The following is a 27,244-nucleotide window of genomic DNA, read 5'->3' as shown; positions in this document are numbered from 1 at the left end:
CATGTGCGAGTGTGTGCAGGGAGGGCCCCCCCAGGGCTGGCAGGCCGCCCTGCCACATGGCAGCAAGGCATGCAGGAAGAAGGCGCTCAGAGCCCGCCCGGCCGCTCTGGATCCCCAGGGCAGAAGGAGAACCACTTCTACACAGCCTCCCAGACACAGTGGCCATCAGGGAGGGGTCAGTCTTGTGCCTCAGGCACCTGTGTCCAGAGCCAGCCAGGAGAGGGGCAAGGGAGGGTGAGGCGTGGACACTGACTGCCCAACACCAAAGCCCTGGCCTCTAGCCCCTCCACCCTTGGCTTCAGTGGCCACCTGGTGCTCTCCCCTTCTCTCCCCATAACTCTCCCCAGCAGGCAGGGGCAGGAGTCTGTGGCCACAGCGCCTCCACTGAGCCCATTTCTCACAGCAAAAAGACCCTGCAGAGGAACCAAGCGTTGGCATCCCACTTCTCAGTTACCCCTTCTCTGTTATCCCTGCCTGCCACAGCCCAATCCCCTAGTCCCTCGAAGCTGGGGTGGGGGGATTTGGGTCCAGGAAGCCCAGCTCTGCAGGCCAAGGGTGGTCTCACACTGTCCCTGCCCCAAGCCAGGCCTTCTGGCCAGCATCCCCCACCATCCAGTGAGCATCTGAGACTCCCCTGAGGTTGGGGACAGCACAACCAGGCCCGGGTCCCTGCTGACCCACCACCGCGGCTTTTGCTGCAGAGGACCCTCAATAGGATGGCGGCCCAGGGGCTCCTCCCCAAGTCATGAGAGGCCCCCCTCCCCCGCCGGGGAGATGGTCTTAGCACCCCAGCAGGATTCAGGTGTGGCTGCAGAGGGTGCTCAAGGTCACAGGGGCCCAGAATCACAGGGGCCAGCTCCGGCATGGCTCAGGACACCTTCTTTCACCTGCCTGAGCCTCCCCCATCAGAGTGAAGCTAGCAAGGCCCAAGGCAGGCCAGCCATCGGGCTCCATGCACACCACACTCAGCAGGATGGAGCTGCGACAACAGCAGCTGTCGCTGAGCCGGTAGGCTGCAGCAGGCCTCTCAGCCCAGGAGTGCAGGGACCAGGCCGAGGTCGGAGGAGGGGCGGCCACTCCCGAGGCTGCAGGGGCACTTACCCAGGCAGGTCCTGCCGTCTGCGTGGAGCCGGAAGCCAGGCCTGCACTCGCAGAGGTAGGAGCCTGGCGTGTTCACACACCTGTGCTGGCAGCCACCGTTGTGTACTTGGCACTCATCCACATCTAGGCAGGGACACAGGGCCGAGGATTAACAGCCAGTACCCTGTGTTAACACCACCTACTCTGTGGTGGCCCCAAGACCCCCAGCTCAGCCCCCTCACTGAGGACATTGCCCTCAGCCCAGATGCCAGGGCCCAGGAGGACACTCCACACCCGAGACCACGGGATGACCCGCACCTGCGCAGGACACGTGCTCCTCCCCCTGGCACCACGGCTCAGGCCACAGGAAAGTGACTAAAGGCCAGGGAGCTTCCCCAGGAGCTGAGCTGGGAGGTGCAGGGGCTGGAAAAACCTCCCCAGGGCTGGAGGCCCAGGGGGCTGACCCTCAGGAGGGTCACCTCCTGCTGCAGGGACGCAGAGATATCAAGAAGGTTCCGGCTGCCTCATCTCTCATCCCTCCCTCCAGGCCCACTTCCACCAACCTGGGCAGTGACTGAGGTGGACAAAACAGACCGGGAGGAAGGCAGGAGGCAGAGGCTGCCTCAGACATCTGTGTGCAAGGATAACGCCAGGAGGGACCTGACTGCCCAAGAGACACAGAGACAGAGTGGCCCTAGAGCGCCAGGCACAGGCACGTGTTCCTCAGGCCAGGCCACACCTTCAGACACCGGTCTCGCCAACCCGGTGGCCAGCTTCCCGGACCAGAGAAGAGGGGAGACAGATGGACAGATGCTCTTCGCTCATGAATGTCTACCAGCAGAGAGCCTGGGGCACTCGGGCACCGTGGCCTGGACAACAGGCCCTAACCGAGGACCGTGCCCCACAGGGGAGGGCTGTGTTCGGCTCAAAGTGACAGTGGAAGATTCCACTCCACATGGCTCCCCTGGGAGAAAACATGATTTCAAGGGGCAAGTCCTCGGCTGTGTGGGAAACGCAGCTATTGGGGGACGACACAGGGGCCGCACAGAGCTGATGTTTCTAATTCGGCTCAGCAATCCGGCAGGGCCACACCATCCACCACGACTCCACTCTCCAGTTCCCACCAGTGTCCCCATGAAAACGCCCCCCTCCAAGTCTCCTGTCCTAAAACTCCAGCCCTGAGCACACTTTTGAAGGGTGACAAGGCGGCACCAGGTGAGGCTCCTCCTGGCTGTCCCACGAGCCTGCCCGCCAGGCTCTACCTCCCACACATAGAGATCTTGCCACCAGTCCACACTCTGAGAATGCGCCTGGCATTCCAGAAATGACACCAAACTAACCCCAGGAGGCCAGGGTCTCTGGCTGGACCTCCAGGGCCATCTGATCCTTGCAGAAGCCACGTCCACTCTGGGGAGACCGCTGGGTCCCTCCCAAGCCCTGAGGCTGCCTCAGAGAAGAGGGACAGACAAGACCAAGAGCATCTCCTCACTTGCACCATGGGGACCTGTGGGCTGCCTCAGAACGAAGCCAGGATGGTAATCGGGGAGAAGCTTGAAGGCAAAGGGTTAACAACCCCCAACAGAGCCCCAAGAAGGCAGGGGGCAGAGCGCACCAGGGTGCAGGGGGGAGGGCTCAGGGCTCAGGGCCTTCCTATGGGAGATCAGCTGGGGGCTGGGGGCAGACCCACACCAGCTGGGAAGGGCAGGGCAGGGCAGGCGGGCAGCACCCACCTAAGGGGGCTCAGAGAAGAGACCCCTGGCTCTGAGATCCCCCTAAGGGTCCCTGATAGGTCAAGATGTGATGCATGGAGCACAGCCCCGGCATAGGGAGCTGCATCGTAAGGCCTTGGGGGAAGAGGTGGCACATGGGTGCTGTCTGAGGAGGAGGGCAGACCCACCAGGCCTCAGTGAGTCTAGAGTGGCCTTGCCTGGCTGGCAGACAAAGCAGGGAGAGGAGGACAGAGGGGCTGTCGTTCCAGCTCACCGATGTGCCTCCAACAGGGCCCCAGAGGCAGGCACTAAGCCAGCAGCCCAAGGGGACACTGGCTTCCGGAAACCAGCTCTCAGCTGGCGACTCAGCGTTTGCCCAGGGCTCTCTCCAGACACTCGGCTCAAGGAGGCGCTGACTCAGGGGCTCTGGACTCCAGAGGGCAGGATGCTCCTGAGCCCCTAGGACACCTGGCTGGGGGGCCGCATCCTCAAGCAGGACCCAGGTGAACCTGAGCATGATGTCCAGGACGTGGGGGAGCCCAGGAGAGCGTCTGCCCCTCGGGCCAGCCCCGCAGCCCTGAGGGCCACAAGGACACCAAACAGTCTGGGAAGAAGCAGGAATGGGACGCCGGAGCAGGGCACGGCCATTGGTCAGCAGGACCCTCCCACTGGACTGGCCCTGACAGCCAGCTCCTGCCCCTGGCACCACCACACACGTGACCTGTGCTCTCACCACCTTCTTGCCCAGTGATGGGAACACTTACACTCAGCCGCCCACCTTGGACCTGGCCTCTCTCAGAAGTCCCGATCCCACCTAAAACAGGCCCTCTCGGGAGGGGCCGGCATGCTGACCCCAGCCCCAAGCCCTTCCCACCCGTAGCTGCACTGCCTGGCGGTCAGGAGGCGGCGAGACTGGGTCCCTGACCAGCGGCACAGGCAGGGGGCAGGCGATGAGGCTCAGCCACAGCTTCCAGCGCCCGCTGTTGGTTGTTAGCAGGTCTGGATATGGGAACACATGGGGGCGGTTCAAGGCTGAAGGATCTGAGGCCTCCGCCTTCGCCTCTCTGGGCAGCGGAAGGCTGCTTGGAGGCGGGACATGTGGCCAGACGACCTCCTGCCGGGGTCCCCTCCAGCTCTGAGACTTAAGGCCCCTTTATTAGAAATGACTTACACTCAAAACAAGGCAAGATCGAGTTACCTAAACCTTGCCGGCCGGCTCCCAAGGCAGGCCACGTGGTGGCAGAACAGAGCTGTTCTCAGCCGGCTTCAACCCCCCCGCAGCTGCTGGCCCTGTGACCCAGGCCCTGGTAGCGGCCATGACCTGAGTAGCCACAGGCTCACTGGTCTTTAAAGAGAGTGTGGTCATCTGAATAATGGCCCCTCAAAGAGGTCCACATCCTACTCCCTGGAAGCTTACGCAGCAAAAGGGACTTTCCACGTAGGATTAAGGACCTTGAGAAGGGAGATTATCCTGGAGAAACAGGTGGTCCCAGTGTCATCACTGGGCCTTATCAGAGGGAAGCAGGAAGCTCAGAGAAAAAGAGATTTGAAGGTGCGGTGCTGCTGGCTTTGAAGATGGAGGAAAGGACCACAAGCCAAGGATGCTGGCCGCCTCAAAGCTGGAAAAGCAAGAAGTGGGCTCTCCCTCCAGAGCCTCCAGAAGGAACCAGCCCTGCCCACACCTGGCTGTTGGCCCATTTCAGCCTTCTGACCTCCAGAACTGTAAGGCGCTGTTGTAAGCCACTAAGGTTGGGGTCTTTGTTACAGCAGCCACAGGAACTGAACACAGAGCACATCACTGTTGTCTCTGAAGTCCTTTCCAGAGTCACGGGTCACAGAGGCTCAGAAACCCAGGTTCCCAAACGCTCACTCTGGCCAGACTGGCCTCCTGACTCCCACAGTGAGGTCAGCTGTGCCCTTTGGGGGGCTGGCTGCACTCCCTGGGTCCGTCAGGCAGGCCTGTCCTCATGCTGCACTGCCAATAGGCAGTGATCCCTGTGGGAGGACCAGCGCCCTGAGACAGCCTGAATGGTGGGTCCCCAACTGAGCATCGGCCGCTAGACTCTGAAACTACAGCAGAAAACATCGCTCTCCCAGACACCACAGAGAGGGCCTGGGCCCCACGGTGGTGTGGGCACCCCCAGGCTGAAAGGGAGCCGGGAGGCCACCTGCCCCTTTCAGGGTCAGCACTCAGCCCAGGGCAAACCCACTCAGCCCTCTCCAGCCCAAGGTCCAGCCTCCACAGCTCTGGTGCAGTGCCCCCCTGCACAGGGAGGAACCGTCAGAAAGCCCTGTGGCCCAGAACCCTGTGGGCTGCACCTATTTTAATGACCAGCCCGGTCAGGGTTCTGCAGGGAGGTCCCCATGGTCCTGTGGCTGCCATCAGCTGAGATGCGTGACGAGGGACTTGGGCAGCCTGGGGATGGGAACTGCCTCGTACACTGGCATATGGTGACACATCACTGTGCCAACACCAAGCCAGTTCCCCTGGGAGCCTGGCTGGACCTGTGGTGTCTGCTGAGGGGGGCAAAGGTGGTGGTTCGGGGAGCCCACCACAACCCTATTGGGAACCCGTGGGGTCTCCACCAACTGTCAGCCAGCCATACCAGCTCCTGGCCCAGGAGCGCACAGCCAGGGTCGAATCAGCTACCCTTTCGGAAACCACCCAAAATAAGCCCCTTCTGAAGCTCCCTCATACTTATGTGAAAACCTGAGCCCTCTGGTATTCTGCCGGAAAGCTCCACTCAGGTGATCAGGAAGTTCAGAGTCCTGCTTTCCCCCCAAATATGCCACAGGGTCCTCATCCCCGGACAGTGCACCCCATTATCCACAGGCCCGTCTCTCCCCTCTGAAAGCCCCAGCAGGCCCCAGAGCAGGGCGGGGGCTCCCGCTCCCCAAAACCCAGCCCTGCCCAGCCCAGGCCTCTGGACGCTGCACAGTCTCACAGCACTTGGTGCCACCAGTGGGGGAGTGACAGTGCTGGCCCAGCCTTGGCTGAGCCACCAAGTGGGAGGGCTGCCTACCCAGTGGGGACCAAGCTTGGGCCCCAGCTGGCCGAGTAACAAAGTCAGGGGAAGCAGGAGACTCTGCCATAGTCAAGGGCCTGCAGCTAGTGCTTTGTGGGCCCTCGGGGCATGAAGTGTGGCAGAGACTGGCCCAGAGGACAGCTGAGAAGGACCAATGTCTCCAAGGAGACCAGGTGCCCTGCACGGTGCCACATTCAGGGGCCTGGGAGGGTCTGGAGGGGAGCCGCTGCCAGGTGATCCAGGTGATGACTCGCTGGGAGCTGCACACCAGGCCCCATCTCACGCTCCTGAGGATGCCCCGCTCTAGGCTCCTCGGATCTCAAGGATGCTTAAAGGAGCTTCCTGCAAGGAGTCTGGCCCAGACTGGGTACCAGATCTGAATCGCAGGGAGGGGCAGGATGGACCCAGGACAGCGATGTATCCACTTTCCATAGGCTGCTGGGGTCCTCCCAGCTAACCCTGAAGCCCACTAGGCTGACCATGCTCCCATGGACTGGGGGCAGGTAGTAGGCAGAAAGGATGGTGCCTGCCACACTCAAGGGGTGCAGGGGCCTCTCTGGAGCTTGCCTTCTTGCTTGACCCACACAGCCGCCAGTGCTGTGAGGCAGGGCACCCCCTGTGCCCAGCAGCAAATGCAAGGGGATGTTTCTCTTCCCTTGGGTCAAGAAACCAATCTGCCGTCAGCAGCCCCCGCAGCCAGGCCCGAGAGGGGACGGGAATATGCGATGACTCAGAGCACATGAGCCCTGCCTCAGAGGCAGCGGCCGCCTGCCGGACACTGCCACGCCCGCTCCCTCCAGCCTCCGCGCTATGACCCGTCAGGACGCAATGGGCACAAACTTTAAAAAGAAGAAACAAAGGGAGCGCACAGTGGAGCAGGCTCCCGTCCCGCCCGCCCGCGCAGAGCCCAGCCGGCGCCCACCTGGCCTCCGGTCGCCAGCGCTCACGGGGTAGCCGGCCTGACCCAGGTGGCACGGGTAGCAGCCCCTCCAGAGGTAGCGGTAGTGTGTGCCCGCGACGCCCGCCAGGCCCCCCAGGAACCCGAGGCACCAGAGAGCGGCCAGCCCGCCGCGGCCCCGGGACGCCTCCATGGCGGGTCGGCCCAGCGGCCGGGCGGGCTCGGGCTCCCACTCCCGGCTCCGGGCGGGCGCGCACACCCGCCGCCCTGCTCGCCTCCGCTCGGCGCCGCCGGGAGCCGCTGCGGCCCGGCACGCCCCGCCCCTCGCCTTTATGTTCTCAGCTTTCCCTCCGCCCCCCGCAGGTAAAGGCCAAGTCCTCGGAGCCCGAGGGGCCGCCCCAACCCCGCCCCCGGCTCCACCCCCACGGGGCTGAGCTGGTCCCCGCGGGCGCCCGCCGACCCGCCCCGCGCATTCCAGCGCGCGCTCACGTACCGGGACACAGACACAGACCCAGACCCACGCACAAACACAGGCACCCCCACGCAGACACACATGCACAAACACAGACCCACCCGTGTGCAAACATGCAGACAAGACACACACAGAACCCTGCAGACATGCACAGGCACATACATACACATAGGCACACATGCACAAACGTGTGTTCCCAGCGCCAACACGGAAAACACACCAAAGTGGCAAAGGAGGCCACCCTGGCAACACCAGGGGCCTTCGTGGGGGCAGCTTGATGGGGTTGAGCTCTGCCAAGATTGGGGAGTGTGGGGAGCCAGAGGTACTTTGAGGCCAACCCACCAACGTGGAAATCCTGGAAGGGGAGCAGCTGCCTGTAGCCCCCCAGCCCAGTGTCCGGCACCAGCACTATCATGCCCTCCACTGGACCAGGGCTGGTACCTGGATGGAGCCTGGGCAAGGGGATCCCGGCACCCTACAGCAGGTGGGAGAGGGCCAGAGCGAAGGGAGGACTCGCTAGCAGGAGCAGTGAGCCCCAGGGGTCAGGCTGCCGAAGCCATGGACGTGCCTCCAACCCCAGACCCCTGGGCCCTGCTTTGCTCAGAGGCACAGCCTCAGTCCCCAGCTGTGTCTGAAGCAGGCCACCCCTGGCCTCCAAGTCTCGCCCACCCTGGAAAGGGCTCCCGCCCTGTCCTGCCCAGGGTCAGGGGTGGGAGGGGAGGGCAGAGCCCTGGAGCCCCTCAGCGAGGCCCCCGGCAGGGACGGGTCCCGTGGCCACTGAGCACCTGAAGTGCAGCGCGTCCTAAATCCAGACGTGCGCTAGGAGGAAAGCACGCACCGCCTTCTGGGCCTGGGTAAGAGGCGAACCACTGCCTGAACCCTTTTTATATTGACTACATGTGGAAATGATCATAGTTGGATACATTCTGTTAAATAAAATATATTATTAAAGTTGACTTCATCGATTTCTTTTTATCTTTTTATATGGCTTCGAGAAATCTTAAGACTACACATTTGGCCCTCATGTGTGGCTCACATTCTATTTCTATTAGACAGCACTGGTCTTCCCCATGCCAAGCCCCCAGCTCTGCTAGTAAGGGGCAATGCTGTGTGGCCCCAGGTGAGCCACGAACCTCTCTGTGCTCATATCTGTAACAAGGGATGATAATCACAGACCTGCCTCATATGGGGATTATGAGATGATGGGGAAAGTGCTTCACTGAGAGTCAGTAAGAGTCCATAAACGTCGGTGGCCAGGTCTGCATGCTCAACCCCCTGACCACAGAGGCCCTTTGCTCAGGCAGACACTTCCAGGCTGAGTAGTGAGACCCATGGCAGCATCCAGAGCAAAGTCCGGAGGGCCAGTATCCTGGGACCTGTCCATCTCCCTGCTCCGTGGCGGATGCAGCCATGGTCCTGAAGCCATCCTGGAAGCCAGCCAGGTCAGCCTGAGAAGAGTCATGGGACCTGAGGACTGTCCCTATCCCACAATAGCCATAACCCACGGACCCTCACTGCTCCCTCCCCAGGTCCAGCACCTCCCCACCCACAAGCTGGCTGGGGACCAGTCCTCTGGCCCTCTCATCTCACCTCAAAGCCGCCACTACCTTTTTGTATCCACCTGGACTCCAAGTCACATCCCAGCTGATCAGGGCTGATTCACTCCCACGACCTTCCCGGGGTGGGGGTGGGCTGCTTCGGGCCCCTGTCCCCAGCGACCGGCATGGGGCAGGGCTGGGGAAGAGCAGAGCACAGCCTGGAGGCAGCAGATGTCGGTCCTGACGCACAGAAGGGCTGCATGGCAGAAGCCCCAAGACCCTGCAGGGCCTCAGTTTCCTCATCTGTACAGTGGGCCAGATTAGGGCAGCTCAGGGGCCCATGGGCCTTAAGCTATGGGACACATGTGACTTGGGAAGGACAAATGGAGCCAGGAGTGTCCCCCGCTTCCATGCCCAGGGGGTCCAGGGAGCAGGAAGGCAGTCAATAAAAAAGCAACTGGAGTTTCCTGAAGCAAGAGGCTTTCCGAATGCTTTGTGACAAGTTTGGGCAAAGCAAACACCGTCTTTCTTGCCCTGGACACCTTCAAGAGCTACAAGAGGCCTCCTGACATCCCAGTCCAATGTCCCCCAAGGTCACACAGGACAGAGGGGGGCAGTCAAGGGGGGCCACGTCTGACTCTGACCCAAATCCTGTCTTCATCGGGCCACCTCGTCCAGGCTCCTCGAGATAAGGGGCCCCAGTGGGTGCCTGGTGGCTCCCTCTGAGTGGGCACCCAGAAAGTCCTGAGTGAGTTGGAGGCAGAGGCCCAGGAGGAGGAGGGGTGCCCGTGCAGGGGCAAATGGGGTTTCTCCTGCTCACCCACTGCCCCTCACCACGGGCATCCCTGGACTGTGAGCCAGAACCCAGTGCCGGGGCTCCCTCGGGCCGGGCCACACAGGGCCCTCAGATTCTGAGCTGGACCCTGGGCAACGCGTTTCTAGGCAGCTCTGGCTTTAGATGCTGGCTCCTACCATCCTGTCTGGGTGGCCTGGCTGTCCCGGAGTCCCAGCTTCCATAGCAGCCAAGATGCCTGTCCTTCCTCCTGCCTGATGGACAGTGAGCTCCTATGTATCTGTCAAGTGCCAACTCAGAGGTCACCTTCTCTGCAAAACCTCCCCAGCCGGCTCACCCCAGAGCCAGCCGTGGCCACCTCTGTGCTCGCCGGTGCCCGGCCCAGCCCTCTTCTCTGCTTACCCAGTCCTTCACTCACGCACTCATGCATTCATTCTTTTCGTTCAACAATGGCCTGTCTGCCCTCTCTGAACAGGACATGGTTCTGGGTGCAGTGATGTCTCCCCACCCAACTGAAGGTTACATTCAGGTCCTCAGAGCCCGGGACAACTCATGGTATGGATGAGCTCTGGCAGCACCTCCCTGAAGGACTGGGGGTGCCAACGGCTCTGGGCCTCCATCCTCACCAGGCCGGGCATGGGGACTGGGGCACGGCCATGGGGGCCCGCAGCCTGCCAAGTGCAGAATGCCACCGGCAGCCCAGACAGTGCTCACAGCCACGCCACTGCCCTCCCCACCCCCCTGCCCAGTGCCGCCGAGCGCATCTAGGCCTGTGGCTGTGGGGTCTGGAAGCTGTTTGGGAAATGCTTTCCCAATGCAGAAAGGCGGCTGGGCGGCTCTGCCCAGCGGAATGTCTGTGTGTCAGCAGAAGGAGCCGCCCCCCACCCGCGAGGCCGGCTCCAGCTTTCCTCTCCAAGCTGGGCGGACGCCGGGCTCCTCTGCCAGGACCCGGGCTGGGGCAAGGGCCCAATGCTGCCCCCTGAATGCCATGGCTCCCCCTTAGTGCTAGATCCGTCCCACCACAGGCCCCTGACACCAGGGCCTTAGGGCAGACCTGCCACGTTGCTGGGGGCCAGCAGGAACCAGAACACGGCCAAGCTGCAAAATCCACCCCCAACGTGGGGTGTCTGTTCCTCGGTGCTCACAAACACCTCCTCCTTGAAGTCCTCGCTGAGGCCTCTCAAGGCCCCACCTTGCTCTGCCTCAAGGTCCAGGACCTGATCACACGCTGCTAACCCACCGAGGCAGGCGCCCCGCAGGCCACCACGGCCTCTGAATGCAGAGCAGGTGCCAGGTGAAGTCTGGCTGGGCCTGGGAGCAGGAGACAGCTGCGGGCGTGGGGGCTGCCTGACACCGCCCCTCCAGGTTCCTAGGGGTCAAGGCACGAGCTGAGGAGGCCCTCCAATGGGACCTGGTGCAGCTTCTGAGGGCGGAACCCACGATCTGGACCCTGGTCCTTCCCATCTGGCCGGGGGACAGGGCGTTCCCAGGGCCCAAAGTCTCAGGAGGAACTGAACCCGCTGCAGGCAGGTGGAGGTGTGAGAGAGAGGAGTGGCCCTCGGAGAAGTCACTGCCCATGATCCCAAGACGCCTGGCCTGGAGGTGAAGGTCCACGGCACGGCTGGCCCAGGGTGGGGCGGCAGCAGCCCACCACCGACAGATACCCACGGTGTCCCCTGTGCCGGGCACTGCGCAGGGGCTGGGGCCAGGCCGTGCCCGCTCACAGGTGGACAGGTGGACCCAGATCGAGGCCGCGTGAGTGTGGAGCAACTGGCAGGAGGCGCAAGACTCCAGGCCTCGCCAGCACCTCCGCTAACTCCCCTCCCCTTCCCGCTGAAGTTGGGCGGGTCACGTGACTGATTTCAGGGCTGGGAGGGCAGAGGCCGAGTTGGAGGATGTTGAAGGCCAGGGGGAGCAGTGTGGGGTGTGGGTGCCACCCGGGAGCTTCAGAGGGACGAGGACTGTCAACAGACAGGCCAGTGATCAGCCAGCCCCTAAGAGGCCCCCCCAGGGGCAAGGGAGGTGCCAGAAGGCCACGCACCTCTCTGGCTTCCTTTCAATCTGCCTTAGGGTGCTCAAGGACTCTCAGCCCAAAAGCCCTCCTTGGCCACCTCTGGTCCCCCAGGTGACAAACACCCGGCCTGGCTGTTTGCACCCTTGATGTCCAGAGCCCAGCCTAGAGCAGGAGGTCAGTTTACAGTCTGGGGTCACACACAGTCCTCCCCCTCCATGCAGACGGAGTAGAACTGCCCCCAGATCGTCCCTTGCCCCCTCCACCAGGGCGGCCGCGGCTGCAGTTTATTTCAGGAGCCGAGCGCCAGCCTCGTGGTAAACCCATCACCCTCTCGCTCCTCACCCAGGCCAAAGGAAGGAAAATTGAAACCACGCTTGTTTCCGAGAGCCCAGCTGCCATTCCTGCCTGCGGCTGCCCCTGGCTGGGGCCAGGCGGAAATGGGCAGCCCCCTCCTCTTACACACATGGGCCCCCTGGGGGAGCTCAAGATGAAGCAGCCTCCATCACCCACGCCACCCGGGGAGGCGCCTGCTGCCGGCCAGACCCAGAGCCATGCCAGAGGCTGCCGCACGTGTGTATACGTGTATGTGTCTGTGACAAGGTCCTCTCGGCGGCTCTCTGTTGCCGGGACTCCCCTGCAGCCATGTGAAGGCCGGGTAAGGCCAGGTCCAGCCCCGGGAGAGCCTGCACCCTGGAATACTGACATGGGTCCCACCACGGGCACAGCCCCCAAGGCCTGGCTCTTACTAGGGGCATCGAGATGCCAGGGAGCAGCGACCAAAGAAAGGGTGCATGGATAGCCCCGGGGCTCAACCTGCACTCAGAGGAAAGGAGATGGTGAAGGCTGAGTGCTGGAGAGGCTTCCTGGAGGAGGTGGGCCTGGGTTGGCCTTTGGACAGATAGAGGGCAAAGGGCAGGATTCGTAGGCCGCCTTGTCAAAGGACATCTGGGCAGTGCAGGGTTGCTGGTGCAGAGGCAGGGAAGCCCGAGAAGGGGTGAATGCCAGGCAGGGAGTCTGGCTGAAGCCGTGTAACTGGCCCTGACCCGCAGCAGGCACCCAGCCGGCCAGAACGAACCGGCAAATTAACTGCCCAGGCACCCCCAACAGCCTGCTGGGCCCATCGGTCACCCCTCCTGTTGTCCTTTTCCCACCCAAAGGCCAAGCAGATCACAGGATTCTGAAGTCACAGGGGTGACAGCCTGATCCAGCCGGGTGCCCAGGGCCAGCCAATGTTGCCCTCCAAGGTGCCCAAACCTGAAGCTGGCAGAGCTAGCCATCAGCCCCTCCTATCTCTGACGCCCCCAGGCCGCCCGCGAGTCCTCAAGGCTACCTGCTGCACAGACTGAGCTTGGGGACAGCCTGCCATCCACATAAACACAGACAGGCAACTGCTAAGCCCACAGGACTCCCCAGCTCTGCCCAGGGGTCAGTCCCTGGCTCTGAGCGTCCACACCCTCCCCCTAAGGTCTTTACATGGAACACGCATTAGCCCTGAGGGTCTTATTATTACAGGCATCTCATTTCCTCGCCAGGAGGAAGGAAAAGCCCTTCCCCTCTGGATTCTAGTGCTACTGCCCACCCCACTCCCACCCCCAGCCCACACTCACGCCCCACCCCACGCCCAGAAGGGCTCTGGCCAGACCCTGGAGAGCAAGAAGCCATGAGGATCTGACCACGGGATTCTGGGGTTTGGTTGAGGACTGGGTGGGGTCCGCAGCTGCCCAGCAGGGTCGGGAGTAGCAGGGGGTGAGAGGGTGGGGGTGGAGGCCTGGCTCAGCTCCCCTTCTCAGGAAAGCCTGGAGAAGAGACAGATGGAGGCGTGGCGGGAAGGTGCAGCTACAGACAGGAGGGACAGAGATAAGAGGCAGCCAAGAGATACAGGCAGCAGGAGAATCCAATTAGGAGGCCGGACTCCGGTGGAAGGGGGCCCTCCAGGCGAGCACAAACACACGGGCAAGGGAACCATACCCAGTGGTGGATGAGAAGAATGGACAGGAAGAACTCTCTCACCCCGTCAGATGGGGAGGTGAGGCCTGCCCTTCCCGGGCAAGGCTAGGAGGAGGGCCGGCCGCCCGCCCGGCTGGGCCTGCACACGCCAGTCTCCGCGCCTCCAGCCCTGCCAGAAGCCGCACCCACACTTCCTCCCTCTGCTCCCTGAGTCTGAGGACTGCGGCCTCTGAGGGTCATACCTGTGCCAGGTCGGGGCTCAGGGGTGCGAGCCCAGCCCTTCCGGCTCCCACATCCAGCTCTGTCCCCTGCCCCTCTGCCGACACCTGCAGGTCCTGTGGCCAGCTGTCCTAGAGCTCAGCCAACTCGATGCCTGTAGGTTACAGATCTTGGGGTCTCCTCCCGGGAAACTGCCCAGTGCCCTGGGCTTCGGGGGGTCAGGGTAGGCCCATGGGGCAGGCCTCTGTCACTGGCTGGCTCTGACTGCTAACGCTGACGGCTATTACTTCTCCTGCCTTGGCCTTAACCAAGAACACACCTGCCAGAATCTGCTCCCCAGAGGCACAAAGGGAGCCAGAGTTGCGAAATGAAAGCTTTCGACTCTCACCACCTCTGACGGAGGAGGCCTCTGGCCGCAGGCGCCTCGGTGAAACCGTCGCTGTCCTGCCTCAAAGGACTGTGGTTCACAGTCAGATTTCCTCACCGTGTCCGGAGGACAGGCAGCCAGATGTTCTGGCTGGGCAGGCCCAGGTTCCGGCCCTCGCAGGAACGAGGCAGGGTCTTTGTGACAGGAATACCCAAGTGCATGCTGGGCTCCACAGCCCACAGTGTGCCATGAGCCTGCCAGGCCTCCTCTCCAGCCTCAGGCTCCACATCTATAAGGGCAGGCTGCTCAACAGATACACACCAAATGCCCACCACGTGCCAGGCACTGCCAGTGTGGACAGCGGGGAGTGAGCAAGCAGCCCCCTCCAGCTCCTAAGAAGCTGGCAGGCCAGAGGATAAGGGAGGGGACCCCCTGGATGGGGTCTGAGCGCTGGGCCCCTACCCCCAGAGCACGGCCCTGGGCTTCATCCCTCATGCCCGGCTCCCCCTGGTGTGTGACCCCAAATGCACTACCGCACCTTCTGGGCCTCCCACTCCACTTTATAAAATGAGGGACATAGGGCGGCCACGAGCACTGGGCAGCCCAGAGCAGGGGGCTGCAGCCCGGGCCTGGGCTGGCGTGCAGGCTGGACAGGGCGGGCAGCCTTCTTGAGGCCACCATAACAGTTGCTGCCACCCTTCCTGCTCTCCTGATTCAGCAAGAGCAGGGTTTCCCCCGCAAAATGCAAAAGTCCTTTCAGCACTAAGACCTCTCAAGAGACTCCCCTGGTGGGGGGAGTCCTGCCCTCAGGGGGACCTGGTGTTGCCCCCACAAAGGGGTCAGGGAAAGCCCCCCAACAAAGGGCCAACAGAAGTGCAGATGGGCCCCACGCTGGGCACCATGATGAGGGTCCATGGCATCTCCCCTTGACCCCCTGAAGGCTGGAGGACAGCACAGCTGGCCTGGGTCAGCCCACAGCCCTCCCAGCCCGGGCCAGAGCCCCGGAGACTTCGGAATCAAGGCCTGTCACTTCCCACATTCTTGCATCTCCCTCGGGATGGGGAGAACCTGGCAGTCTCCTCTCTCCAGCTAAGCGGGTGTGAGAGGGAAGCACTTGTCCGGACGCATCCCTCAGATGCTTTCCCAGACAGGCGACGGCGTAGAGCCCACGGTGACTGCATCCCTCGGATGCTTTCCCAGACAGGGGACGGCCTAGAGCCCATGGTGACTGCCGAGTGGGGCGGGGGCGGGCAGGCAAGGCCTCAGCGAGAGGCTCCTCCATGGCCCGTGCGATCCTGAGCACACGCACCTTGGAGCAGGTCCCCTTTGCTATGGAGAAGGGCGGCTTCCCAGCATGGGGGCAGCGAAACCGTCTGCTCAGCACAGACGTCAAAGCGGGGCTCACAGAGGTCGAGTGCAGGGACATGGTAACTATCTGCCAAGGCCTTGAGCCTCCACAGGCTCCTCACAGACACCCCATTGAAGACCCCAGCTCTTCCCTGGACCCCCTACAGCCAAGGAGCAGCTGAGAGGTAGGGGTAGACACCCACAGAAAGAGCCAGCCGTTCTCACGTTGGGCCGAGAAGGACTTCCGCCCAGAGAAAGCCGGCTTGCTGCCCAGCCCTGCCTGGCAGTCACCCGCAGCCCTTCTCCCAGGCCCTCCTTATCTCCTGGAAGGAAGGGGTCACTGAGGGTTGGGAACAGCAGGACGGTCTCAGCCCAGCGTGGGAAGGCAGGCCTGTGGGCCTCGACCCAGGAGGCCCCACCCCGAGCCTCACATCTCCCCATGGAGACACCCAGATTTTCTCCAACCACCAGCATTAATTTCTCCTTCAGAACAGGACTGAAAAATCCTCCCCAATCCAATGTCACTACAGTCTTCAGGCCAAACCGTCGGGCCTAACCAAGGTTTGGACCCATCTCACAGTGGGGGGCGTTTACAGGACTCAGCATCCCCACCAGCCCACAGCGGAGAGGACAGGGGAGGAGATGAGAGGGCCTCGGGCAGGGGTGGAGCATCGCCAAGGGGCCCCCAGGCCTGACGGAGGTCCTGGTCCCCACCATGGGCCTGGATGTCGGTCTCCCCTTCCCCAGCCTGGGGAGGGTCTTGGGTCTCTCCCACCCTGGGCCTGGATGTAGCCCCTCACAGTCCTGCAGACCTTGGTCTGGAGGAGGCAGTGAAGTTGGAGAGGAGGGCAGGTGCCCCAAGGCCAAGGCAGAGGATGGGTTCAGCTCCGGGGGGACAGGTCTTCTCTCCACCGCGGTTTCCCCTGAAGCTGGCCTGGGGGCTAGGAGCTTGCTACAGGCGCTGGGCCATGAGCCTCAAGGCATCTCCCCTGAGTCCTCTCCAATGCCCTAAGAGGCAAGAGAATTAGTCCCACTTTCCAGGTGAAGAGACTGAGGTTCAGAGTTACTCACCTAAGGGGCTGAGCTAAAGCTCATCCAGGGCCTTGCTGACAGCAAAGTGTGGCCCCAGAGTGGCCTCCCCAGAGGGGCTGACATGGAAAGCTGGGCAGTCCTGGATAGGAGCTCAGCGTCCTGGACTTTACGGAGGAACCCACATTTCTCCCCAGGGCCTGCAGCCTCCCTAAACCACAGGTCTGAGCCCACCTGCCCATGGGTCAGGGGAGGGTTGGCATTTGTCAGAGGCTGCGCCCTCCTTGGGAAGCTGGGGAAGCAGTAGGCACGCGGCCTCATCTGGGCACTGCGCCCGCCCCCGCCTCCCTGCGGAACAGAGTGCCCGGCTCCTGCTCCAGGACGGTCTCCCAGAACACAACAAACACACCGGCCTGGCGATGCCCCCGGATTGAGGGCCAAGGCGCCCTCCGCCAGGCTCCTGCACCAGCGTTCTGTTTTACAGCATCGAGTCATTACTCCGAGCGGTTTCTGGGCTCACCCACCATCAACTCGGCGTGCAGGCCCCACGTGTGAGCGAGCAGAGCCAGCCTTGCCTCCGCAGTAACATCTTGATTTCCTGTCGGCTCTGCTTGCACGTGGCCAGCCGGCGCCCCACGAGCCCTGCTCGCTTGCTGGAGCTGCAGTTTCAGGGGAGGCCGGCTGGCACGGAGACAGAGAAAACAGCAGGCGCTTGGCGCTCAGCAGAGCCCTCCCGGCCATGCGGTGACTCGGAGCCCCAGCCATCCCAAACACGCAGAGCTGGGGTCAGCAAACTCCCGGGGGGCCAGGGCTGGGGAAGGGGAGGGGTGGGGAGGAAGGGGTGGGTGCAGCGGGATGCAGAGTCGGAGGCTAATCTCTCCTGCCTGGCCTCCTCCCTGGTTATCTGTCCATACGCCTGCCCTCAGCCAACTCTGCCAGATGGTGACAACCTCACCCGTCCTTAGGGAGCCTCTGGCTGGAGGGACTCCAGCGCCTCCTAAGAAACACAGTCAGGCTGGGTTTGCTGACCCTGTGCTGGGCCCCGGCCGGCGGCTGAGTTGTGGTCTTACAGGACCTGCAGACATATCACTGGCCATGCCAGTGCTGACCTGGGGCCCAGAGCACATGACGGAAGACCCCCAGCTCTGGGGCAGCCCCAGCACGTCCCCCAGGGCCTGGTGCGAGCCCTTGACCTGAAAGACTAGGGGCCTCCCAGACATAGACCAGAGGTTGAGGCTGCAGACCCCACAGGCTGAGCAGGCTCTGGGGGCCAAGGACTGGACAAGGCAAGGGATGAGAAACCCAAGGCCCAGCCTCAACCTGGGAGGCCCCTGGACGGGAAGCCCCTCACATGGGAGACCCCGGATACAGAGGAAAAGGCCCAGAGAGGCCAGGCCTGCGAGGTCGGGCCGGTGCCAGCAGCAGACACTGGCAAGGACCAGGATCCTCCAGGGGCACCTTTGCTGTGTCAAAGCCCAGGAGAACCTCAGTGGAGGGGCACATGTCAGGGGCCACTCTGTCGTCTGTGTGGGCATCATCCCTGGATGCAGAGGCTGGGAGGCTGGGGTGGGGGCTGGTGCTCACGGGGAGCTGGCCCCGGGCCTGGTGTGTTCCCCAGGATGCATTCCCTACACCAATGCACTCACCCCCACTCTACAGGACACTAGCAGGAGAGCAGAGCGTTGGCAGCCGGGCCGCCCCCCTCACCCTGGGTCTGGGGAGGGGTACTCCTCCCTTCTCCCCAACTCCATCTGCACTGGGTATATCCTGAGGTGGGAGTATGGGCTTCGGCAGGTTCTGTCCCCCCGAGTAGGGCGCGTTTCACAGAGCGGGAAACCAAGGCCAAAGGCAGGAAGCGGGTGGGTGACGTGGGGCCATCTCCCCTTCTCACCGAGCCCTGCTCCTGAGCCCTCTCCCGGAGGCCAGGGCCCAGGTCCTGGGCGCGAGCTCTGGGTCACTGTGATATCTCTGCTGCACTGCTCCCCTCCCCTCCCCCTGCAGGAGCTCAGGGACACCACAGAACATCCAGGGCAGACTCGAGGCCCAGACACCCGGCCCAGTAGGCTGTGCCCCGCCCACGCCCTCTGATGGACCGATGGCTCACAGCTGGCCTCGGCACAGCTGGCCTCGGCACAGCTGGAGGCAGCGTTCTGCTCAGGAAAGGAAGTTCTGGGAGACGGGAGATGACAGTGATTGTCTGATACGGGGTGAGGAAAAGCAGATGCCCGCTGGCCAACACTGGCACTCGTTCTCGGCTCTCGGGAGGGCCAAGCAGCCCAGACCTGGCCCTGGGGGCAGGTGAGGGCGGACGACAGCACAGATGAAGGAGGCAGAGATGGGGGGATGGCGCGGGCCCCACCTTGGCCTCCCCTGCCTTCTCCTCGCCTCAACCCTAATCTGTTCCCCTCTCTCTCTCCCTCTCTCTTCTCTCTCAGGGGAATTTTCTTTCTGTTTGTTCGTGATTTTGCAGACAGCCTGTCAGTGATGGCAGGGCTGCGGTACAGGGAATGCCCAGAGCTTCCAGCCCCGGAGCCCCAGCAGGGCCTTGATGGAACAGGGTGCCCACTGGCGCCCCATTCATGCCCAGGCACATGCCCACCCTCCCTCTGTCGCTGGCCCTGCTGTCTGCACTTGGCACCACTGGCCGCCCACGCTCCCTCTCCAGCTGCAGCTCTGGGCCCACGACCTGCATCCCCCTGGGGCAGAGCCCCCTCATTCCCCCTGGATGGCCCCCAGGTGTCCCCCACCCATATGAGGTTCTCTGAGTCCCCCGAGGCTCATTTCAGGAGAGACGTGGGGCCTTCCTAACGGCATGGTGAGCGAGTGGGGTGGGGAGGACCCCGAGGAGCTGGACATCACCCAGAGCCCTGAGAGGCCCCCCTCACAGCAGGCTGGGGGGCTGGGGACCAGCCAGGGCAGGGAGGCCAAGGCTGGGTGGTGATGGCAGGCAGGCAGTGGGACTACCTCAGCAAGTCTGGCAGTGTCCCTACTGCTGATGGCTGGGGGCAGAAGCCCCCACAGCATTGCAGCATCAGCCCCCACAGCCCCCGCTGCCAGCACCACACCTGCTCACGTCTGAGGGGATGACACAGGTGAGTGGCGGGCCACTCGGGGACCTCCCTCCCAGCCATGGCCCAACCCCAGGCCTCAGATGGGTGAGGCTCAGGGCCCGCATGCCACAAGAGGACATTGTCCAGCAGAGACGGGCACATCCCACTCCTCCGGACAAGGCCCACGAGAGCGGAAACCGACGTGTGAACCCAGGAGCAGGGAGACACGCTACTGGCAGGGCCCCTCCCGCACCCAGGACAAGCTGGTCCTCCAACATTTGAGTGGGATTTTTCAGGAACGCCACTCGGGCACAGCTTGGCCCAGGAGTGGGCCCTGCTCCCTAAAAGGGGCCGCAGCTGTGTGTGTGAGCCCCGGAGAAGGGCTCTGTGTGTGTTTGGGTGCAGCTGTCGATTTGCCAGGCTTCCCAGCTTTGAGGCCAGGAGGACTCACACAGAGTTGCCCTCACAGCTGCCCAGCCCTGGCGGGGGCTCCCACACCTCTCCTTACACACTGGTCCATTGGGATCATGTGGCATGTGAGTCAGGCGGGGTACTGGGCTCCCGCAAGGAGGGTAGAGCAGGCTAGGAGACCCCGGACAGAGGCCAAGTCACTGAGCCACACTGCCCTGTCATTCATCTCTGCACATCCTTGGGCAGCTCCCTGGAAGGTCCCGAGCCGGTCGCAGGGTACAGGGGTGGCCACAGTCCCACGGGAAAGGCTGTGGCTGGAACCCTCCTCGGGACTGCTGGAATGCAACAGTCAGCCCAGGCCTGCTGAGGTTACCAACAGAATTTCCTGGGAATTCCTGGACAGTTACGCAGGGCGAAACGGAGGTCAGCTCAGACCAGGGGTCAGAGCCGGGGGGCCCAGGGGTCAGAGCTGGGGGGCCCAGGGTTTCCCTACCAGGCCTGGGGAGATAGCAAGAGGCCAGGCCTGGTGGGCAAGGAACGGGCTGGGTCTGAGGCTGCCCAGAAGCTCCGAGACCTCTACCGACATTCAGGCCGCTTGGCCGGGCAGCCAGGAGGGCATGCCATCAGACAGGCGGGGCTGGAGACCAAGCAAGCTCTCTCACAGTTGCTCACGGCAGGGTTCCCGGCCACCCAGGAATGGATGGCTGCCCATGATGTGAGCACCCCACCATGACCGCGCCTGACAGCAGGGTGAGAGGCGGCCACTGCAGCCCCAGGCAGCCCCCTCCACTCCCTGGCTGGGCTGAGCCTCTTGTGGCTCTGCACTGGGCCAGCCGCTCAGCACCTGTGTTAGCCCGCAGCTAAACTGGGCCTCCTTAGCGTGGGTACTGGGTCCCACTCGTCTCAGGGTCCCCATGTCCAGCCCAGGCCAGGCACGCAGAGGGCTGCAGGAGACCCTCAGTGAACACTGAGCAACTTCACTCATGAGCCCCCGGGAGAGAAGCAGAGGCGACGCCCACTCCCCAGGCAGTGGCTGCCAGACCGAGAGGAGGGCCCTGACCAGGGCCAGGGAGCGGCAGGGCAGACTCAGCAGCCTCCCCTCTGCGGAGCGCCCGCCGTGTAACCAGCTAGGGGCTCGGACACACTGACGTAAGCGACTCCACCATCCTGGGTAGTGGGCTGCATGGGGAGGGGGGGACCACGACGGGGGAAGGGCCCAGACACTGCGCTTCAGGCTCAAAGTTGCCTGCTCAGTGGGCCTGTTTACCCGCCACCCAGCACGCCCTCTCTCGAGGCGCCCTGTTTAATCCCACGTCACCCACAGACGAGCGAAAGACCGTGCACGCAGCACCCTCCGGAACGTGGGCCTCAGGGTAGGGAGTCTTCATCTTTTTGTGCATTGTTTTAACTCCAACACCCAGCACAAAGCCTCACACATGGCAGGTGTTCAAGTGCTCGTTGAATGAATTTGGAAGCATAGGTGCCCCGTGGGAGCCTCCTGGGTCCCTGGCAGTCAGGGGGGCGGGAGGGAAGCTTACTGCACACCCTAGATCCTGAAATGCAGCCACCTGTGGGTGTCGCCCATCAAGAACCAAAGCAAACAACAGACCCTTCAAGCTGGCGCCCCAGGGCTGGGGGGCAGCCCAAGGCTGAGGGGCAGCTGTGGATGCTGTGGGTACCAGCTGTGGGTACCCAGCCAGCATCGGGGGAGGGGACTGCCGCAGCCCAGCCTGGGCTGGAATCCAGGGGCTGGGCAGAGGCCATGTGGCCAGAGGGAGACCAGCGGCGTAAGGGCCTGGAGCTCCCTGCACAGGCCCAGGAAGGAGAGGCTCGGCTCCAGGAGCAGGTGAGGGCTCCTCCGCAATGCCCCCAGACTCCCTTCCTCCCCCAGGACCAGGTATTTAGGGCTCCAGGTCTGGATGTGGGACTGGGGCTGCCTGGGGGCTTCTGGGAGCAGATCCTGGGAAGTACTGGCTCACACTGATGTACAGCACAAACCTCACTGGTTGGCTGCTTCCAGAATGATCCATTGATTCACCAAGGACCCCAGTGTGCGGCATCCTGGAGCCAAATTCCAACGGGCTATTCCCTGAATCCCCCATTCCCCCCAGAAGCTGACCCAGCAGCTGGCCCCACAGGACTCCACTCCAGCTCTGGCCTGGCCTGTGCAGATCTGGAATTATACCTGGGTGATGCACCACCCAGGAAACCACCCAGGGGTCTGACCGCTCTTCCTGCTCCGGAAGCCAGTTGGGGGGGGGGGCCCTCTCGGAGCCCAGCAGCCTGAGCACCAGATAGTCCCCTCACTCCAGCTTGTCACAGGGGTGACCTGAGCACAGGCTGGGTCAGGAGGTTGAGGGCCAAGAGACAACTCCTAGCCTGGAGCCGGAGCTGGAGGCCCATCTGGCCACTGGTGGAGAGCGCTCTGCTCCAGAAAGCATCAGCAAGTGCTCATGAGGCAGGCACCCCGAAACCCTGACCCCTCATGTAACCGGCCACCTGGGGGAGGGCAGCGTTTCTAAGGATCCATCCAGGGAGAGTGGGCTCCTTCCTGGGGGAGGGGCGGGGGCACCGTCCCCATTTTCTGGAGGGAGGCTGCAGCATGGAGTTGCCTCTGGCCCCCAAGCCAGGCCCCCGTGTGGGATGTAGTGTGGGATGTAGATGCTGACTCACAAGGCTGGCCCTTGATCCTTCTCACCACCCCCCACCCCAGGGACCCCTGCCCTCAAAGCTGCAGGCGGTGGCAGAAGTCACACAGAGCGAGGGGCCAGGCTGAAGGGTGGTGAGGGGAAGGCTGGCTGCCCCAGCCCTCTCCTCCCTGGGAAGACTCTTCCATCAGCAGAAAGTAACATTTCCCTCAACAAGTTCAACAGAGTCAGCACGTGACCCAGAAATTCTACTCGTAGGCATCTGCCCCAAAGAACTGAAGACAGGGACTCAATGGGTACCCGTCCGAGAACACTCGCAGCAGTGCTACTCACCACGGCCCAAGGGTGGAAACAACCCAGCGTCCATCAGTGGACAAATGGATAACAAGTCGTGGTCCATCCACACAACGGACTACTCAGCCATTAAAAGAAATGAAGCACTGACACCGGGTACAGTGTGAATGAACCTCGGAAACACAATGCTGAGTGCAAGAAGCCAGCCACAAAAGGCCACATGTTGCGACTCCACTTATAGGAAATCTCAAGGACTGGCAAATCCACAGAGACAGCAGGGAGCTCAGTGGCGCCCGGGGCTGGGGTGAGGGAGGAGGGAATGGGAGCCACTGGTCAATGGGCACAGGGTCGCCTTTGGGCATGAAAATGTTTGGGGACTAGGCAAAGGCGGTGGCTGCACATGCTGTGAGCGTGCTAAAGGCCACTGAACTGCATACTGCAAAAGGGCCAATTTTATGTTATGTGAATTTCACCCCAATCTTTTTAAAAACATGAAGTATTCCTCACACTGGGTCCCACACTCCACTTCTCCAGGGTTTTGGTACAGAAGGAAGAGGGGCCCAGGCCTCGGCTCCTGGTTGGCTCTGGCACATCAGAGGGGCCCTCATTCAGGGGGCAGCATCTCTGCAAAGGCGCCAGGTAGCCAGCGGCCACCTGGTCCAGAGGAGGGCTCTGAAAACCCTGCCCCTTCAGCTGGCCCGGCGACCACAGGCTGCAGAGTGAGGAGCCCTCAGCATGCTGCCCCTTTCCCAAACCCAGGGGGCCGAGAGGGGGCCCATGCCCCCAGGGCCAGTGTGCCCACCCTGGAAGAGCTGGTCTCCATGAACCACCACCCCCCCATCCCCTCCCCCCTCCCTTCTACCAGCAGCCCGCATGCGACGATGGGGCTCTCAGGTCAGCCATGAGGTACCGAGGCGGGTGGAATGGGAGAGTCTGGCCCAGCCGGGGCTGGGTGGCCACTGTGGGCCTTGGATGGAGCATAGGCGAGGCGTACGGCTCCAGGCTCCCAGAGCCAGGCCTGGGTGGTCACATGGCCGGGCATGCCCCACACACTACCAGCCCCGGGGACCGTCCCTCCCCACAGTGAGACACCCTGGGGCTCCTCGAGGGTGGCCCCCACCTCCCTGCACACGGACAGAGCCTGTTTCCAAGGAGCACAAAGCTGGGGACGTAGCAGTCCCCGTCAGCAGGTCCAGCGCAGAGACCCCTTGGGGACAGGCTGCGTGCTTGGACCGCTCAGCCATCATTAATCACTCTGGAGTAGAGGCTGCTGGGAGTGACAGGGCCTCGGGGGGGCCTGGAAGGGATGGGATGTGGAGACACCACCCCTGCCCCGCTACTAAGGAGAGGCTCTGCCAAACACTGAGTCTGCAGTGCAGGGTCAGGCCAGGGTCGGCCGGGTCTGCACACGTCTGCAGGGCCTCCCTCAGGAGCAGATGCCATCAGGGTGACAGATGGAAACCTCCTTGGCCAGATGCGAGGTCAAGACAGGCAGGTTCCCAGGATGCAGGGCCTTGTCCCTCCCTCTTCCCCCACCCCCAACGGGACCCCGGCTGCCACGGGCCAGCTCTGAGCCAGGGGACCTGTACCACACTGGCCTGCCCAGGATTCACTGCCCCCTAACCCTCCCTATGTGCCCCCAGAGGGTGGCACACGGCTCTCTCAGCCATGCCTTCCCGCAGGAGAGGATGAGAGCTGGCCTAGGGGAGTGGGACAGGTGGCAGCACGCCAGCCACAAACTAGCTGGGCAGTGGGTTTCCCACCAGGAAACCAGCCACAGGGCATCACCCTGCCCGAGCCCACCCTCTGGGAACCCAGCCTTTACCCTCTGTCGCTTCCCAATCCACACAAGAGGCAGGACCCTGAGAGGCAGTCTCCCAACATGGAGGAGAGACCGTGCGTTCTGACCAGACTGACGGGGCTCTGAGCTGGGCGTTTCTGTGGCCTGCCAGCTGGACCCCAACTACACCCTGCCAGACTCCACACCATGAGCCTCCTGCAGACAAACTCAGCTGCCCCTGTGGCCAGGGTAGACAAGCCCCTCTGGTCCAAGGGCGGCAGGGGCAGTGAGAAAGCACAGCCACCCTCCAAGGGTCGGGGGAGGCCAGCCCCCAGGCTAACCATCAGGGCCTCAGAGCCAGGCTGCCTCTCACCTGCCCAGGGAGTCCTGCCTCCCACCTGCTCTGTCTCCTCCTCCTCTTTTTTCCGACTCCCCGACTCCCAACCTCAGCATGGGGAACCCCTGACCCCCTTCCCGGGACCCCGGCCTGCTCCTGCCCCCTCCCCAGGCTGCCCTGAGTGACCTGGTGACCCCTGGAACTATACTTGCTGGTGAGAGGGCTCTGCTCATCAGCCCTGTGTCCCTGAGCATGCCAAGTCCCTTCCTGGGAGTCTGTAGGAGGAGGCGGGGGAGAGGGCACAGGGCAGACAGGGACTCCATTACCCACCCGCGATGAAGGAGAGCTGATGAGGATGAGGAGGGCTCACCCTGCAGAACGGAAGCTGAGACACCCAAAGGGAGGCCGCCCCAAGCCCACCAGGCAGGGGAGACAGCCGAGCCTTAGCTCACCCGGTCTGTGGGGACGGTTAGCCCTCATCCCTGTTGCCCACCCAGCCTTGGGCTACCTGTCAGGAGCCAGGATTTATGAGGTCCTGCCTGCCGAGGAGGCCAAGAATCCTGCCTTCCTGCAGCCAGGTGTCACCTAGACAGGCCAGGGCTGCTCCCTGATCTCAGCCGAGAGGGTGACGAAAACCAGCTGGACCGGAGCTGGCCAAACAGAGCCCTGGAGACAGAGGTGGAGGAGCTGCAGAATGGGAGGAGGGTGGCTAGCTTCATGTTTGGACTTCACAAAGGGCCCGTTGCTTCAAGGGGCTTGGGAAGGTACCCCCCTGTGGAGGGGTGGGCAGCCCCTCACCCCCATGCCCACTGAAGGACAGGAGGTCCGGCATCTGGGAAGAGGGGTGCCCGGGAGCATCCCCACAGCCAGCTCGCCAGACGACACCAACGTGCGGCACCTCCCCCTGGGCAGGAGGCACAGCTGGTGCCTACACATCTCCCCAGGAATGCTCCACTCCCAGAGCCCAGCCGGCCCCTCCTTCCCTTGGGGGCAGCGGGACGGGGGGCTCCCTGTGCGAGCCTGCTCTGTGGGCCGACATGCCTGCTCGGCACCCCAGCAGGGAAAGGTTTGGGCCTGCCTCAGGAGCCCGCTCAGGGCGGGGCTGAGCACTGGCACCCCACCCCACGCACACTACTGCATGCCGTGGCTGGGGGTTCCAGCCCCTGCAACAGATAAGACAAGGCCCCTGTGGGGGCTCTCAGCCAGCCTTGGGAGCAGATGCCACGGGGGCCACACGAAGTGGTGACAAAACATGTGACACTGGGCTGGGAGCATCGCCAGTCACCCACGGAGAGAAAGTGGCTCCAGCAGTGACCAGGCTGGGAAGGCGGGGCATCGAGGTTGCAGGCCTCAGACTTCTGGCTGGGTCAGGGCAGGGCTGCAGGAGGGGCCGTTGGCTTTCACCCAAAGGAGCAGGAATTATCACCCAAAGTCATGCAAGGGGCCCAGGGTATCCCAGAGGTAGTTATCTAGTGTCCTGGTGCTGCTGCAACCAGGTACCACAAACTTGGTGGCTGAAACAACAGAAATTTTTCCTCTTACAGTTCTGGAGACCAGAAGCGCAAAATCTGCATCACTGGGCTGAAACCAAGGTGTCACTAGGGCCACGCTCCCTCTGGCGGCTCTGGGCCTCTTCTGGGAGCCAGCATTCCCGGGCTTGTGGCTGCATCACTCCTACCCCCGCCCCCTCAGGCTTGGACAGCAGTGCAGGAAGGGGGGAACCCCAGAGTGTGCTCCTCCTATCTCCGGGACATTTCCCATGAAAGCCAGTGCTCAGACGTCCTGAGACCGAAAGAGGCCTCCCTCCACCCCCCAACCCCTCCGTCCACGCCCCCATGCCTCCCTCTGCACATCCACGCCTCCCTCCACCCCCGCCACCCCTCTGTCCCTCCGCGCCCCCACTGCACTCAGAGGAAGATGGGTGAGGCATGCCCAAAAGCAGGGGTGGGGTCCCCTGGGCACGGAACCAGGCTGGCTTGGCCTCTTGGCCGCTGGGTGGACGTGACCCATTGCACACATCCTCTGGGCCTCAGTTTCCTCATCTCTAAACCAGGGAGAAGAAGGCACACGCAGGAGGACAGCTGGGGGATCAAGGGACTCCGTGGAGAGCAATGAGCCCCGTCAGTGTTCACTTCCATTTGGGACAGAAATAGAAGCCTGAAGCAGCACAGCCCCAGGGCCCAGCCTGGGACCCAGGCCCACAACAGCCGGCACCCAGTCCCCAACCATTCTCCGTGGAAGCGTGGCCTGTCAGGACAACGCTGAGGCCCCGCAGGGCCGCACAG

At 62.9% G+C, this 27,244-nt stretch overlaps 1 protein-coding gene across 22 annotated transcripts in view; it reads right to left on the bottom strand.

Annotated features, from left to right (window-relative positions):
- The window catches only part of MEGF6 (multiple EGF like domains 6), a 101,160-nt gene that overhangs the window by 30,508 nt on the left and 43,408 nt on the right, over positions 1 to 27,244 (bottom strand). For 20 of the 22 annotated variants that reach the window (XR_011503677.1, XM_070511286.1, XM_070511269.1 and 17 more), the window contains exon 5: positions 1,102 to 1,224. Coding sequence is in view for 21 of the 22 variants with exons in the window: in XM_070511286.1 (XP_070367387.1) it covers positions 1,102 to 1,224 (123 nt within the window). In the remaining variant the exon portion in view is untranslated. Of the gene's footprint in view, positions 1 to 1,101; positions 1,225 to 6,737; positions 7,038 to 27,244 lie in introns of those variants that run through there. The other 2 variants (XM_070511284.1, XM_070511287.1) reach the window with 1 other exon arrangement.

Source organism: Equus asinus, chromosome 5 (assembly GCF_041296235.1).
Source record: "Equus asinus isolate D_3611 breed Donkey chromosome 5, EquAss-T2T_v2, whole genome shotgun sequence".
In the NCBI taxonomy this organism is placed as follows: domain Eukaryota; kingdom Metazoa; phylum Chordata; class Mammalia; order Perissodactyla; family Equidae; genus Equus; species Equus asinus.
The sequence above is the reverse complement of the archived record's forward strand: the minus strand, read 5'-3'. Positions and strand labels throughout refer to the sequence as shown.